Below are 17,705 nucleotides of genomic sequence, written 5' to 3' on the forward strand. Positions count from 1 at the left end.
AGGTCCTGGGAGGTATCTGAGGTGTCCCCAGTTGAAGGTAAAGCTGGGCTTCCAATCACAGTAACTATCCCCTTCAAGATGGTGAGGTCTCTGCTGCAGAACCAGCTGCTCTGGGAGAAATTTCATCAGTAGAAGAGGTGGCCCAGCTAGGGGAGCCCAGTCCATCAGTCCCCAATAGTCCCATGGGATATAGCTGCACCTCACTCACAAATACAGACCCTCACCACACATCCACACATTCTCACTCTCATTTGCTCTTTCACACACTGTCTTGCAGCCTGCCATTCTGTTGGCCACTATCTTGGCTCTCCCAATGTACCAGTTTTTTAATCCACCAAAAGCGGGATGTCTGGTCACCTTACTCTAGATATAAGCCTACAACCATGGGAAACTGCGACCAGTAAGGCAGCCTGAAGTTCTATACAGGCTGCGCAGTGCCAGGGGAAAATGACGCAAGTTGGTGCAGCTCCTTTGTCTTTTTATTTTCTTTTTAACACTTTGCTATTGCTTGTTAAGTCCAGTACATAGGATCTTCCAATTAAAAACACTCACCGAGACTGCAGGGGAAAGTTGTTTTTGTGGAAACTGGGGATCATAATAAGGAGAGATGAGCAAGAAACAAGCTCTGGGTCAGTTCATGTCTCCAACTCAGAATTAAGTGCAGCAGTGAAAGAAGAGTCTAAACACTACACAGAGGGGCCATTTAGTCCCAGAAATTAATACAGAAACACTGCCACCCAGGGGTTGTGTCAGAAATTGACTTGTGTAAATACAACTAAAGGCAGGCAGAGAAACAAAGGGAACTTCAACACTGTGCTGACTACCTGATAGGAAACCGATGCACCAAGCATAAGAGTAGAGGAAATAAGCGAGCTTCACTACTTCACTTTTTAAGTTTTTTTCTTTTACTTAAGAAACTAATTCTTTTTTCTCTCGATTTTACTTTTTTTTATTATCATACTAGAGATCTGGTGCACAAATTTGTATACCAGTGGGGTCCCTCGGCTTGGCCTGCAGGTATCAGTGGACCTCTGTGCCACTGCAGCCTGGCCTTACCCACCAGCTCTTCAGGCTCCATCCCACTGTCTGCATTGACCCCACACAGCACAAAGTAGTGCATGAAGCAGCAGGCGGCCAGGGAGGAGCCCAAGCCCAAGCTAGGTGCTGTGCTGCTCCCTCTCATCCTGGCCCCACTGTGCCTGCTGCCACTTGGGTGTGCAGGGGGAATGTCCACAGGAGAGGCTCATGCTGGCACAGCTGTGTTCACCAGCTATGAGCCTGTTGTCTGGCGCCCATCCATCTGCTGAATGTCTGTCAGCTGTGGGAGTACACTGACCAAAAGGGAGCAGCTCCAGCATTGAACACCTGCCTCCTGGTGGTCAGTGCACATCATAGCTGACCACCAGGTTTTCCAGTCACTTAGGCTTTTATATATAGAGATTTTTATTTTTAATTACTATTACTACTATTATTATTACTATTGTTTTACCTTTTTGAAAAGTTATATCTTATTGTTTATTTTATTTTATGTTGAGATTAGTACTCTACATTCTATTTTTCTTTTTCTTTTAGCATTATTTTACTCTATCTCAATTTTTCCTTTATGCCAGTATTTCCCAAAGTGTGGTACGTGTACCCCCAGGGGTATGGGAAGAGTCTGGTGGGGGTACGCCTTGCGCCGGAGTTTGGTGGGGATATGCACTGCACCGTGCTTAGCTGCGCCTAATTCCACGTTCTCATGAGTACGAGGGGTACTCAGCGTTACAAAAATTATAGAAGGGGTACACATATGTCAAAAGTTTGGGAAACACTGCTTTATGCCAACACTCTCTTCCCCACTTTCCCCCTTTTTATTCCTGTTTCTATTACCCTGTTCCTGCTTTAGTTTTTCTTTATCCTTTATTTTTACTCACCATTATAAATTGATCTTACACTTATATCTAATTTCCTCTCACCTGCTCTAAGTCCAGGCACACTTCTCTCTCCTCTTTCTTCACTAGCCAATTTTTTCATTTTTCTCCTTTTTCTTTATGTCTTATTAATGTTGTTTGCTTGATTGTTAGTTTTTTTTTAAATTTTTTTTCCTGTTTTTCCTCTCCTCACTTGTTCTCTTCTTCTACTAATAGCTTAATTAATTCCAATCATCAACTCAGGCCTATTTACTCTCTATTATCCTTTTTAAATAATAGATGAATACATAAATAGATAGATTAAAGAAAGGGAAAATTTTATATATATATATTTTTTTCTTTTATATAAATTTTCTTTTATATATTTTAGTATATATATTTCTTTTCTCTTTTTTGCATTTTATTTTTTACTTTTATTCTTGTACACTTATTCTCTTTCTACCTCCTCTATACTAAATTGTGGCCATTTCCCCATTCATTAAATTTCTTGACCTTACCTTCTTGAAATAAGGTCTGCCTCCTCAGATTCAGCTGGGTGTTTGTTGTTTGGTTGCTTACATTTTTTGGATTAGTTGTTGTTTATTGTTTGCATTTTTTTGATTAGCTGTTGTTTTTTGGGGGGCGTTTTTCTCTCCATATTCATATATATTTTCTCCTTCTTTCTTCTTCTCTTTCTTTTCTCTCTTAGATTTTATTTTTCTCAATATCATTTTGTACTCTTTTCTCTCCCCTAATTCTCTTTTCTCTAGTGGTAACCTTTGTTTTGGGTTTTTGGTATCATGAATACAGTTGTATTTGGTGCACTGTGGATTGTGTCTTGTTGTGTTGTATTTTGTGCCTTTAAGTCAATGAAGGAGAGAGAGCTATATACCAGATACTCTGAGAGGAGCAAACATGATGAGACAAAGAAACAGCCCCTATATGAAAGAAAAGGAGGGATCACTGGAAAAGGAAGTAAATGAAATACAGACAAGAAATATGTCAGAGAAAGAATTCAGTGCAAGGATCATAAGTACACTGAAAAGGATGGAAGACAAATTCAACAATATGTGTAAGGACCAAGAGTAAATAAAGAACCAAGAAGAAATGAAAAATGGCATTGCTGCAATAAAGAACACAATAGAAAGCATCAAGAGAGACTAAAAGAAGCAGAGGCCTGCATCAGTGAGATAGAAGACAAGGTAGGAAAAAGTACCCAAGCAGAGCCTAAACTGGAAAAAAAAATAACTTTAAAAACAGGAGCAGAGCCTAAAGTAACTTTGAGACATGAAATAAAACAACATCCATATAGTAGGGGTACCAGAAGGAGAGGCAACTGAGCAAGGAATAGAAAACCTGTTTAAAGAAATAATGACAGAAAACTTCCTTGATATTGGTAAGAAGAAAAAACTCACAGGAGTCTAAGAAGCCCACAGAGTGCTAAACATGATGAATCCTAAAAGACCGACACCAAGAAACATTATAATTAAATTGGCAAACACTGACAACAAAATAGGAATCTTAAAGGCTGCCAGAGAGAAACAGTAAGTTATCTACAAGGGATCTCCCATTAGACTATCAAATGATTTCTCAACTGAAACACATCAGGCCCAAATGGAATGGAATGAAATATACAAAATCATGCAAAGCAAGGGTCAGAACCCAAGAATATTGTAAACAGTAATGCTATCAATCAAAGTTGAGGGTGAAATCAGGAGCTTCAGACAAAAAAGGACCAAGGCAGTTTATTACCACCAAATCAGCAATGCAAGAAATGCTAAATGGACTGCTGTGAAAAAAAAGAGAGAGGAAGGGAAGAAGAAACATAGGCAAAAAGAATAAAAATGGTGGCAAACAACTTCTTATCATTAATAACATTAAATGTAAATGGATTAAATGCCACAATCAAAGAGTCTTAGGGTATCTGAGTGGATAAGAAAACATGACCTATGTATCTGCTATCTACAGGAGACCCATCTCTGAACAAAGGACTCCCAGAGACTGATGATGAATGGATGTAAAAAGCTTTCCCAGGGCAAATGGAAATAAAAAAGCTGGGGAATTAATACTTGTATCTGACAAATTAGACAGATACAAGAAATAAGGAAGGCCACTTCATAATACTAAAGGGAGCAATTAAACAAGAAGATATAACTCTGATAAACATACCATATATGCACACAATACAGGAGCACCCAAATACATTTAAAAAAACACACACACAAAACTTCTGGTGGTTATCAAGGCAGAAATTGACAGCAATACAGTCATAATGTAAAAACTCCATTAACACCAATGGATAAATCCTCTAAAAAAATCAGCAAAGAAACATCAATCCTAAATGACTCACTAGATTAGATGGACTTAATCGACATCTTCAGAACATTGCACCCAAAGCCACAGAATATACATTCTTCTGAAGTGCACATGGGTCATTTCAAAGACAGACCAATATTGGGACACAGGCAAAGACTCTTCAAATTCAAGAAGATGGAAATTATATCAAGCATCTTCTCAGATCACAATTGCATAAAAGTATTAATCAACTACAATGAAAAAATCAAACACATGGAGGCTAAATAGCATGCTATTAAACATTCATTGGGTTACCAAAGATATAAAAGAAGAAATAAAAACCATTATGGCAACAAATGACAATGAAAACACAGCAATACAAAATCTATGGGATTGAAATGAAAGCAGTCCTGACAGGGAAGGTCATAGCCCTACAAGCCTAACTCATAAAACAAGAAACAATGTTATTAAATTATCTAACCCTATAACTAAAAGAGTTAGAAAGAGAACAATAAGAAACACCCTGAGTAAGTAGAATGAAGGATATAATAAAGATCAAAGTGGAAAGAAATGACATAGAGATAAAAAAAACAAACCCAAACAACAACAACAACAAACACACACACACAGAGACACACACAGACACACACACACACACACACAATACAAAAACAACAACAACAACAACAACAAAAACTAAACAAGTTGGTTATTTGAAAGGATAAACAAGACTGACGAACCTTTAGTCAGGCTCACCAAGAAGCAAAGAGAGGGGACCCAAATAAAAAAATTAGAAATGAAAGAGGTGAAGTAACAACTGATCCAATAGAAATACAAATGATTATGAAAAAATACTATGAACAACTCTATTCCAACATAATGGACAACCTAGACAAAATAGATATATTCTTAGAAAAGTAAAAGCTTCAAAAACTCAATCAGACTAAAAAAAAACCTGAATAGGCTGATAACAAACAATGAAATTGAAGCAGTGATCAAAAACCTTCCAGCAAACGAAAGCTCTGGTCTGTATGACTTTAGAGGGGAATTCTACCAAGCATTCAAAGAAGAACTAAAACCTACCCTTCTCAGACTATTCCAAAAAATTCAAGAGAAAGACACACTTCCAAGCTGTTTCTATGAAGCCAGCACTTTTTACATCCATTCATCACCCTAATTCCAAAACCAGAAAAAGACACCACAAAAAAGAGAACTACAGGCCAATATCTTTGATGAATACAGATGCTAAAGTCCTCAACAAAATTGTAGCACATCAGATCCAGCATTACTTTAGAAAGGTCATAACCATGACAAAGGGGGATTTATTCTGGGGATTCAAGGATGGTACAATATCCACAAATCAATAAATGTGATACATCAAACAACTGAGAGACAAAAATCACATAATTATATCAATCAATGCAGAAAAAGCATTTGACAAAATCCAACATCCTTTCTTGATAAAAACTCTCAGAAAAGTGGGAATAGAAGGATCATACCTCAACATAATAAAAGCCTTATATGAAAATCCTACTCAGTGGGCAAAAACTAAACATATTTCCCCTGAGAATGGGAATAAGCTAGGGATGCCCACTTCCAACACTCCTGTTTGATATAGTATTGGAAGTGCTAGCCATAGCAATCAGACCAGAAGAAGAAATTAAAGGCATCCACATTGGAAAAGAAGTAAAACTGTCCTTATTTGCAGATGACATGATACTGTGTATAGAAACCCCAAAGACTTGATCAAAAAATTACTACTCCTAATAAATTAAATTGGCAATATAGCAGGATACAAAATTAACACCAATAAATCTATGGCCTTTTTATACATCAATAATGAACTCACAGAAAGAGAAACCAAAGATATAATCCTATTTACTATTGCACCAAAAAAATTAAGATACCTAGGAATAAACTTCACTAAGGATGTAAAAAACCTGTATTCAGAAAGTACAGGACATTGAAAAAAGAGATAGAGGAAGACAAACAAATGGAAGAACATACCACGTTCATGGATTGGTAGAATCAACATCATTAAAATGTCCATCCTGTCCAAAACAATTTATAGATTCAATGAAATCCCTATTTAAATACCAATGACATACTTCAAATATCAAGAACAAACTCTCCAAAAATTCATCTGGGATAAAAAAAAATAAATAAACAAAAAATCCCCAAATAGCTACAGCAATCCTGAGAAAGAAGAACAAAGTTGGAGGGATGACAATACCAGATATTAAGGTATACTACCAAGCCACAGGTCTCAAAACTGGTACTGGCATAAGAACAGACATACAGGCCAATGGAACAGAACAGAGAACCCAGAAATAGACCCAAACCATTGTGGTCAAATAATATTTGACAAAGGAGGCAAGAGCATACAATAGAGTTAAAACAGTTTCTTCAATAAATGGTGCTGGGGAAATCAGGTCAGGTACATGCAAAAAAAAAAATGAAACAAGATCACTAACTTACAACATACACAAAAAAACAAACTTAAATGTCCAAAGGGCTTGAATATAAGATGAGAAACTAAAAATCCTACAAGACTCCATAGGCAGCATAATAACAGACATATGTCATACCAATATCTTTACCAACACAGCTTCTAGGGCAGTGGAAACCAAATAAAAAATAAACAAATAGGACTACATTAAAATAAAAAGCTTCTGCACAGCAAAATAAAGTATCAACAAAATAACAAGAAAGCCCACTGCATGGGAAAACCTATTTGCCAATGATATTTCAGATAAGGGTTTAATCTCCAACATTTACAGAGAACTCACACAACTTAACAAAGGGAAGATAAATGATCCAATCAGAAAATGGACAAAGGATCTAAATATTCACTTTTTGAAAGAGGACATACAGAAGGCCAAGAGACATATGAAAACATGCTCAAAGTCTCTAATCATCGGAGATACATAAATCAAAACAACAATAATGTACCATCTCACACCTGCCAGGAAGGCTATCATCAACAAATCAACAAATGACAAATGCTTGAGAGGATGTGGAGAAAAAAGAACCCTTGTTCACTGCTGGTGCGAATGCAGATTGGGGCAGCCTCTGTGGAAGACAGTATGGATTTTCCTCAAAAAGTTAAAAATTGAATTTCCATTTGACCCAGTAATCCCAATTCTAGATGTATATCCCAAGAAACCAGAAACATCAATCAGAAATGATGTATGCACCCCTATGTTCATAGCAGCACAATTTACAATATCTGAGATTTGGAAACAACCTAAGTGTCCTTCAGAAGATGAGTGGATTACAAATCTGTGGTACATCTACACAACAGAATACTACACTGCTGTAAAAAAGAAGGAATTCCTACCATTTGAAACAGCATGGATGGAACTGGAGAGCAGTATGCTAAGTGAAATAAGCCAGTCAGAGAAAGATAAATATCACATGATCTCACTCGTATGTGAGCTATAGTGATCAGCATAATTTGATGAACAAGAATAGATCCAGAGACAAATGGCAGGGGAGGTGGCTTTAGAGATCAACCAAAGGACTTGTATGCTTGCATATTAGCATAACCAATGGACACTGACACTGAGGTGGTGGGGGCTTGCCCAGGTCGGAATGGCTTTAGGGGAGGAGGTGGTGAAGCAGGGAAAAAGGAGATATATGTAAAACTTTAGACAAGAAATACATTTTAAAAAATGAAATAGAAAAATGCTAAAAAAATATTAATAGAAAGGGGAGCTCTAAATTTTTTAATTTCCTGGAAATAATAATTTTGTTTTTAATCATCTCCATCAATGTCATTTAAAAACTACCATAGTAGATTCTTAGGACCAAAAACAATATGTGCAGAAAAAAACCTATGCAGAATCAAAAACAGATAAACTCATGTAATCCTATAACCTGGACAGAATATATTTTAAACATTCTTTATATTGCTATTTTTTTATTCCTTAGGCAAATAGTTTGAGAGCTGTTAAATTTTCCTTTCATAAGATGCTAAATAATGTCATCTGTTATTCCCAGTTTTTAAACTGAATACTTAGTGCATTGGCTACATATGCCATTACTATTTTCAAAAGGAAGTGATAAAAATAAAACCCCTTGATTGTGTTCTTGATGTTAGGAGAAAACTATTTTGACTTTCTGTATTAAGTATAGTGGTAACTGTAGATTTTTCACTCATGACCTTTATCAGTGAAGAAAATTTTTTTCAAGTGCTAGTTTTCTGAGATTTTACATCATGAATAAATTTTGAAGTTTCTCTAAAACAAAACAAAAAAACAACTGTGGTACATCTACACAATGGAATGTTATGCTGCTTTAAAAAAGAAAGAACTTCACCATTTACAACAGCATGGATGGACCTGGAGAACATTATGCTAAGCGAAATAAGGCAGTTAGAGAAAGATAAATATCACATGATCTCACTCATACGTGGAATATAATGATCAATATAAACTGATGAACAAAAATAGATTCAGAGACAAGGGGCTGGGGAGGGGGGTGTTAGAGATCTACCAAAGGACCTGTATGCATGCATATTAGCATAACCAATGGACACAAACACTGGGGCCGTGGAGGCTTGCCCTCTGAGTTGGTTATGGCCAGGGACGGCTCAATTGGGGAAAAGGGTGACATGGAATACTTTAAACAATAACAAAACAAAAAAAGAAAAGAAAACAGAAAACAAATGAAATAATGTTAATGAATTTAAAACAGTTATAATGGGTATATCTCTCTCTATAAAACCTTAATATGCAAATAGACTGAATGGCAGAACAACTGAACAACCAATCAACCAGTTGCTATTATGTGCGCTGACCTTGAGGGGGTGTGCATGGAACATGGCAAGCATTGGCAGCAGGCGGCAGAATGTAGAACATGGAGGGTGACGGCTGCAATGGGATGTTGGAGCAAGTGATGGGGGGTGCCAGACCAAGGTGAGGTGCTGGTTGCTGTCATCAAGGTGACCTTCAAGTAGTTACTGAACATTCTTTGCTACAGTGTACTGCAGTCCTACATGGCACTCACACCTGCTGCCAGTGCCCGAGCCGCCACTTGTCCACCACAGCCTCGCGATCCACAGTTCCTTTCAAGGTGCACTGGGCCCCTAGTCCTATATAATAAAACCCTAATATGCAAATTGACCAAATGGCCGCTATGATACACATTGACCACTAGGGAATAGACGCTCAATGTAGAAGCTGTCCCCTGGTGGTCAGTGCACTTCCACAGGGTGCATGCCACTCAGCCAGAAGCTGGTCTCATGGCTGAAGAGCACAGCGATGGTGTTGGGAGCCTCTCTAGAATTCGAGTCAGCACTAAGGAACTCCTGAGGGGTCCCGGATGCAAGAGGGCACAGTCTGGGCTGTGTCTGCTCCCTCCCCCCCCAGTGCACAAATGCCATCCACCCAGCCTCTAGTTAAGATATAAATAGGCAAGGTAAAAAGGAGAAAAATAAAATGATAAAAAAAAATAATAATGAGACACAAAAAGAATAGAATCAAAGAAAAGAGAAATTAGAGATATTAAGAAAAAAGAGAAGACAGAAAAAAAGGGGGTGATACAAAGAAACAACAAAAAAACAAAAATAGCCACTCACATACTCACACATTCACACACAAAACCACACACACTCACACAGTGAACAACCTTTGGATCCATTATCTGTGGAGTTTGCTGGATTTTGCTGTGATGTTATTGAGTCTGGTTCCTTGGTATGTCTATCCTAGGCCTCCTGAAAGTTTATCCGGTGCTGGCCAGTGTGAATCATTGTCCCTTTCTGGCCCTGGGCAACCTGATTGAGGTCGGTAGGTTGAAGCCCTTACTAGCCAGTGGGCCCCTTATCCCAGAGGCTGGGTTTGCCTGAGTCTAATGCCTTTTTTGTCTCAGTTCTGAGTTATTCTCCCTCCCCTTATGAAGCTGGGTTCTGTGAAGGTATGCTGGTCTTACCCATGTTGGATTGATCAGATTCGTGTTGGGGGTGGTGCCAGTAGGAGGGTTACCAGGCCCTTCCTCTCCTTCTAATGCCTCAGCTCTGTCTGTTTTGCTGGCACCTCCTCTCTGTCACCTGCAGACGCACACATTTCCTGCCCCTGCGTGTTGCTCCTTGCCTCAAGCCACTGCAGTTTGGGTCAGAAGCAGTTGTCTTGATGGTGGGAAAGAGGACACTTCCCTTGCATTTTATGTGGGGAGGCCCGATCCTCCTTCCAGGTCCCACTATCCAGTCACCTTTCTGCTCACCAGCATGAGTTCCTCCCATAAATAAAAGATCTCCCTGAATCAATGCTGGGTGTGTCCTTTAGACCCTTCCAGTATACCTTGGCTCTAAGCTCCACCGTATGGCATTTCCCACCGATCAGGAAGAGCTCCCAAGGCTGCACTTTGGCAGGTGCTAGTGCCACTCTATTCAGACTTCAGCCCCATTCTTCCACTGCTGCACCCACCCCACAGTCTCCACAGCCAGAGTCCTCTGGACCACCTCTCACAGTCCCAGGCCCTCTAATCTTACTCACAGATCTGCAATCTCTTCAGTCTCCTCAGGTCCTCAGTTCTAGTAGGTCCAAGGCAGGGGAGACAACATCCACCTCCCTGGCCTTCAGTGTAGCTCCTTCCCCTTAGCCCTGGTGGTGGTGCGGAGCAGCTGTTCTCTAGGGTGGTGGTGGCAGCACTGTGGCAATGGGTGAGTGCACAGCAGGGATAACAGTCCTGTAGAGTCAGTGGCAGTCACCTGGTGGTCACACAGGGTCCAGGCTGGGCCCCTTTCAGACGAACAGGGTCAGACTGGGTGTGTGCCAGGTGTGCAGAGATCCTGCTGTGTCTGTTGCAGGTGCTCAACCCAGGTGGTGTATGCAGCAGGCACACGGGGTCCGGGTTGTATCCTAGGTGGACACTCAGGATCAAGGCCCAGTGTGTGTGGTTTGGTCTCAGGCTTCAGGGAGTCTGGGTGGTGGCAAGGCTAGGCCCCTAGCTGCTGCTACTCCCCACAGCCTCCTCTCAAAGAGGACCTCATAAATTTTTGAAGTTGGCCTGGTCTCCAAGCTGGAGCCATGGCCGGGAGTGGCTACTGAGGTATCAGTGGTTCCTTGGCAGAGAGCCTGAATCTCCCACCTCCAAGACATCTATATGCACCATCAGACTATTACAAACACACACATGTGCACACACACAATCTCTCTCTCTCTCTCTCTCTCTCTCTCTCTCTCTCACACACACACACACACACACACACACACACATGCATGCATGTCTGCACACTCACTCAGTGAGTTTACACTGCTACACTCACTCCATAGTCCCGCACTCACTCATACTCTCTCCTTCACTCCAGTCCTGCCATCCCCCATGTTGGAATCCCTTGGTTTTGTCTTTAATCCAGATAAATGAAGGAATAGCCCAAAATCATTATAAAAGAATCTGACAAGGATTTAGTATTAGTTTTAAACAATCCATGTGCTTCTGTGGATATTCCCATACTATGACAGTTGTATTCTCTTTGCTTTCAAAACAAGATAGGATTAAAAAGCCCATATTTTGTTATCTATCCTACCATCAGTAAGGCTATTACTGCCTGGTACCTTTTATTTTTGGAAATATTGCCACTCAATCACTTAATAAGAGAGAAAATATAAAATTAATTTCTAGATCATTTTATAATGAAATTTGGCTATAAACATCGAGTTAAATGGCCAAGTAGAGAGGATGCAGGCCTCAAATCATGAGGCCTCACAGTGGAGAACTAATGGCCCACCAAATCAGCTTTCTATACTTTTGGTAGTTGGGATAGAGAAAAGAGCAGATCTTAAATGCAAATTAACTTTGTTAGGTCTGATCAAATAATTGAATCAATGTCCTTTCCCCTGGGAACTGACCTGCAGGCCACTTCACAGTGAACATTCCACTTGCTAAGACCATTAGCTCTACCCTCCAGATTTTTTCAGAGTCCAGTCCTGCACAGAGAATTCTCTTCCCAGAAAAAGCCTGCCTAGAGTCCTTTAAAAACCTCTGACTCCCCATCTTTGGGAGCTGGCACTATTTGGGGGTTCAGGCCAATAATTTCATAATTCTTTACCCCCTTTGGCCTCATGTGTTCCTCCTTTGGTGACCCTAACAAATTTTATTACAGTGTTTTAAACAACACTGAACTAATCATGCAAACTAGATTACTTCGAGGAGCTACAAGAAATTCAACTGGAGATAAAAGAAGTTAGAACATGAGAAATTGATTTTTTTTTTTAATAAAAAGGAAATGGAACCTGTGGTGGTCTGGTATTTTTTGCCAGTTTCTGAGATTCCTATTTTCAGAGACAAACTCTGACAAGTGAAAGGAGAATTAGGGAAATATTCTCAAATAGATAAGGCTTAAAAAGATGATCTTCAAAGGTACCTGGTAATCCTTGAGGTCCTGGTAGTCCTGATAGACCTTTAAATCCAGGCTGGCCTGGGATCCCTGGTGGACCAGCATCTCCTTTGATTATAATACTCTGTCCTGAAGGACCAGGTAATCCAGGGGGACCTAAAAGTCAAAACACACAACTTTAAAGGTAGGGAAAAAAAAGTCAGATGAAATAGATGCCAATGTGTCCTAAGGTCAGAATAATAACTGGTGTGAAAAAAGCAAGTTACATGTATGGCAATGTTGCCATATTAAACAGCTATATTTGGGAAAACTATCACTGTATACCAAGAAGATGGACAAAAACCATAATTTTATTAGGGTCATGGAAAAATTAGGCATATTGTCTCTATTTTCAAGCTTTGAAGTGAGACTCAATTACTAAAAAGTCTAATTCATTTAAAATCTGGGAACATTGGTGTTAGGGGAACACAATTCTCTTTACTGACAAGTCCATTTTAATTCTAATATCATTTGCAGTTCCTTTTTGTTGTAATTCCAAGAGACCCACTGAACCAATAGAAAAATTTAGAGATGCCTTATTTCACAGTTTATAGGCATCCTCTATAATTCTCAGCAAAAAACAAACCAAAACAAAACCCACATATCCAATTTCTATATTAAAACATACCTATGTGATTTGCTTTGTGATCTGTTCAATTGAATATGAGAAATTTTGTGTAATAGGTAATAAAAAACCTAGGTGAAGCATTTTTTGCTGTTCCTGCCTAAATCTTAAACATAAAAAGGTCTACTCTCCATATTGTATTAATAAAATAGAGAGCTTGAGAGTATAGTAAATAGAGGGAGATCCTATCTATTTCCTCTCAGTTGTTGGGGTCTGAGACTCTGAAAGTTTGTTTGGTAGAAGAAATGCAAACTTTCAGATTCTTCAATGCATTTAAGTCCTGGTAGCCAAAACCGGTTTGGCTCAATGGATAGAGCATCTGAAAGGTCCCAGGTTCGATTCCGGTCAAGGGCATGTACCTTGGTTGCGGGCACATCCCCAGTAGGGGGTGTGAAAGAGGCAGCTGATCGATGATTCTCATTGATGTTTCTAACTCTCTATCCCTCTCCCTTCCTCTCTGTAAAAAAACAATAAAATATATTTTTTAAAAAATTAAGTCCTGGTATAACTAGCTATGAGAATATGTCTTGCCAAAACCGGTTTGGCTCAGTGGATAGAGCATTGGTCTGCGGACTGAAAGGTCCCAGGTTCGATTCTGGTCAAGGGCATATACATTGATTGTGGGCATATACATTGGTGTGCAGGAGTCAGATGGTCGATGTTTCTCTCTCATCAATGTTTCTAGCTCTCTATCCTTATCCCTTCCTCTCTGTAAAAAAACAAACAAACCAACAAAAACCCCAATTTATATATATATATAATATATATATATATATATATATATATATATATATATATATATATATATTTAAAAAGCATATGTCTTACCTGGGGGGCCAATAAGTCCTGGATCCCCCTCAGGGCCAGCTGAACCAGGTACTCCACTGGGTCCTTTCATGCCTGCAAGGAAGGTACATACAATTGCACAACAAAGCACCAGGGCCACAGTCTTTACCCAACCAAGTCATAAAGTGGGTATCTTTTCCCATACATGTTTAATGTAAAACGGGAACCTTAAAACATCTCTTCAAGTACCTGGAAATCCTGGAACACCAGGGAGACCAGGATCTCCTTTCATTCCATTGAGACCTGGCCGGCCAGGATTACCCTGAATAAATAGAATAATTAATTTTAGAGAAACAATGGGGAGCTAGTAAGGATATAGGTGGTGTTGCAGAATTATTTATAGCACTAGATATAGAGTCAAACTTCCAAAATACAAATCCCAATTTTGCCTCTTATTTGCTGTGTGACCTTTAGTGGGCTATTTAACATTTTTTATTCATAGTTTTCTCACTTATAAAGAAAATAATATGTACTTTATGAGGTTTCTGTAAGGACCAAATGTGATAGTTACTACTAAGTATTTTGTGCAAAAGATGACATTTGAAAGACAGCAAAAAATATAGTAGGGCCTATTAATTAATTGGGTTTGAGGGACAAGAAAACTGGGGAGGAGAAGAATTGAAATAACACTAGAGTGAACCTAAAGGAACAATAAGTAATAGATAATAAAGCCATTATTAGTAGAAATAAAAGAGGCAAGCCTGGAACATTGTAGTATACTAAAATGTAAGAAAATGGTTTAAAAAAAGGAGGGGCAGGTATGTCAGAAAGACACAGGATCCAGCTTGCAGGGGTTCCCAAACCTAAGAGAATTTGAGCATCATAATAATAAATGCTAGTTTAAAAGTTGTAAATAATTCAAAAAAGATAATTTATGAGCCCATACTGATAATAGACAAAAATTGAAGAAATCAAAGTCTTTCTTATAGTAGTGCTGACTACTATATATATATATTGCTAAGGATTGGGATATCATAATTTGTCAATGTCACACCATTGACTGGTTAAAGCAAAAAGCATAAATAGATATAAAATCTAAGGGGAGATTTGAAGAGGAGTAGTGTACTTGCATGATCTTAATGTGTGCCTTCTTGTCATTTTGCTTACTAGTCATAATGGAGAAAATTGTAACAATATATTGGAGAAACCAGCTAACAACCTGATGAGGTGATTAAAATTAAGATCAACAATGAGGATCAAATGAACATCTTTAGCCTCCATATCTGAGAAGTACACAAAATAAGTCATGTAGTATTCCAGCTGAGGATGCAAAACCTGAATAAACAGCAAACAAAAGAAGGAAAATTCTACTTTTTAAAAAATGTGAAGGGGCTATATTTCTCCAAAAATGTCAACATGAGGAAAAAAATAGATTTAGAAATTATTTGAGATTAAGATATATAAGAGTTAAATATAATGCATTGTTTTGTCTGGATTCTATATTAGAGGGTAAAATACTATAAAGGGCATTACTTCATCACTTGACACATGGAATATGTAATGTAGAAATATGAGTATTGTGTGGATATTTAATTTCCTAAAGTTGATAACTATATTGAGGTTATATTAAAATTCTTTAATCTTAAAAATGTTATGCACTGAAGTACTTAGTGGTAAAGGGTCATGATAGATACAACTTATTCTCAACATATAACATACATAGAGAAAGCAAATGGGGAAAAACATTAACAGTTGGTTCATGGGAGGTTTTTCACCATTCTTGCATTCTATAAGTTTAACATTATTTCCAAATAAAAACTTAGGGATATAAGAACTAATTTTCACAGAAAAAAATGAATAAAACTTGACAGTCCTAGATTTATAAAATATTGGTATCAGGCAGTCTTGAATCTAACATAATGACATGTAAACTGGAAGTATTGTACATGGTAAATGAATGAGGTAAGAAGTGAATAGAGAGTGAACTAAGAATGAATAAAGGGATAACTAAAATTTTAAGTCTAGGTGTACAGGAAAATAATGATGCCATCAGAAAAATAGCTTAGTTATTGGAAAGCTTTAAATGTTGCTTCTTCAGATCCCCCTGTTATATAAAGAAGCCCCATAATTAAAAGACAGAGCCCAGACTGCATTGGCTGCCAAATCTGACATCATTACTCCTAAATGAATTGAAGCTTTGAGGATCCATAAAACAGCAAGTGACTCTTTGGATCACTCAAACCAAGGTGGAAAATGAATGAGTACAGATGTGGGAATATGCTATTACTCTCTTTTTGCAGGTGAGGAGAGAAACCCAAAGTATGTATCTACCTTTCCAATAGACACAAAGCAGAAGTATGCAGTGGAGCAAAAATCTGACCCTAAAACCATCTAATTTCAAAGTCTAAAATATCCCAACTCACCATAATTACTTCCCTCTGAGTGCAATCCTCTACCTGCAATGCTCCAATATATATGTCTCCTTCTATAAATTTGCTTTCACTGAAATGAAGGTTACTTAAATCTAAGTACTATACATACTAAAAACTCCAGGTAAGGAATATTTTGAAGAACCCTTTATTAGGTGGCAAAATCCCTTTAGTTGGAAGAAGATAGAAAGCATGTTTTTTTCTTTGTTTGCAATTCACCATTGAACTATGTGTACACACTTGGCCAGTAAATGATAATTAAAACAATGCAGCTTAGAATTATCACTGCAACCACTTACATCCCTTTCTCATCAAATATCTACTCTTACTTCTTACCTGGAGTCCTGGTGGTCCTTGATCTCCTTTCAAACCAGGCAAACCAGGTTGCCCAGGTTGACCTGGGTTTCCTCTCTCTCCTTTAATACCTCCATTTCCAGGGAGACCCCGGGGACCTTCTGGACCTGGTAGACCTTGATAATGCACAACAAAGATCACATGTCAGGATAGCATAAAAATTCGGCTTTTTAAATATCAGCCATCTAAATCCTATTAGTTTGCAGAATAAAATTCAGACTATATTAAAATATGTAGGCTTATACTGACTCTAAAGTAAACTGGGCTGGGCTATTTGTCTTATTAACACTGCAGACAGTTTTAATTTTAATTTTATTATATATTAAACACAGTACGCTCATATCTAAAGAAAGAACTCAGAACATTATAATAAAATTACTTCTGTAATTCTTGTTTGATTTAAGTAAAAGGAAACAGACACCACATGGGGGCACTGTTCTCAAATTGAAACATGAATCAGAATCTCTAGGAAGGATTGTTAAAACAGATTCCTGGGAACACCCCAAAAGTTTTGGATTCTGTAAGGCTGGAGAGGAGCCCAAGAATTTGAGAATTTGCATTCTAGCAAGTTCCCTGTACAAAAACAAGTGTGTTGTTGGTTCTTCTGAACCACTTTTTCAGAATCACTGCCATAGGGCAATTAGAGATTCAAGTTACCTGTCTCAATGTGGTTAAAATCAAATTGCTTTACTCATAGGCAATTACTTTTATTCAACTTTTATTACTATGCAATTAAGATAGTTATTTAAGCATACTATTCAATTTCATTTTAGTGACAAGCTTAATACATGGGAATATTTTAAAGTGTCAGAAATTAATTGTCAATATAGTACCTTTCAATTTAACAATGTTTTCATATTTTTTACATTTTAAATGTTTTTAAAGAAAAATAAAGAATAAATATATCTTATGAATAAAAAATTAATTAAAAATGAAATTTTGCTAAACTT

The 17,705-nt window shown here is 38.0% G+C and overlaps 1 protein-coding gene across 1 annotated transcript in view; it reads right to left on the reverse strand.

Moving 5' to 3' along the window:
* COL4A5 (collagen type IV alpha 5 chain) overlaps window positions 1-17,705 on the reverse strand; it is a 348,876-nt gene that overhangs the window by 37,210 nt on the left and 293,961 nt on the right. Inside the window, exons 42-45 of the mRNA XM_084870434.1 lie at window positions 16,738-16,871; window positions 14,222-14,294; window positions 14,015-14,086; window positions 12,550-12,678 (exon numbers count right to left, since the gene is read on the reverse strand). Of these exons, the coding sequence (XP_084726560.1) occupies window positions 12,550-12,678; window positions 14,015-14,086; window positions 14,222-14,294; window positions 16,738-16,871 (408 nt within the window). The remainder of the gene's footprint in view (window positions 1-12,549; window positions 12,679-14,014; window positions 14,087-14,221; window positions 14,295-16,737; window positions 16,872-17,705) is intronic.

This window comes from Pipistrellus hanaki, assembly GCF_964339955.1.
Source record: "Pipistrellus hanaki genome assembly, chromosome: X".
Classification (NCBI taxonomy): domain Eukaryota; kingdom Metazoa; phylum Chordata; class Mammalia; order Chiroptera; family Vespertilionidae; genus Pipistrellus; species Pipistrellus hanaki.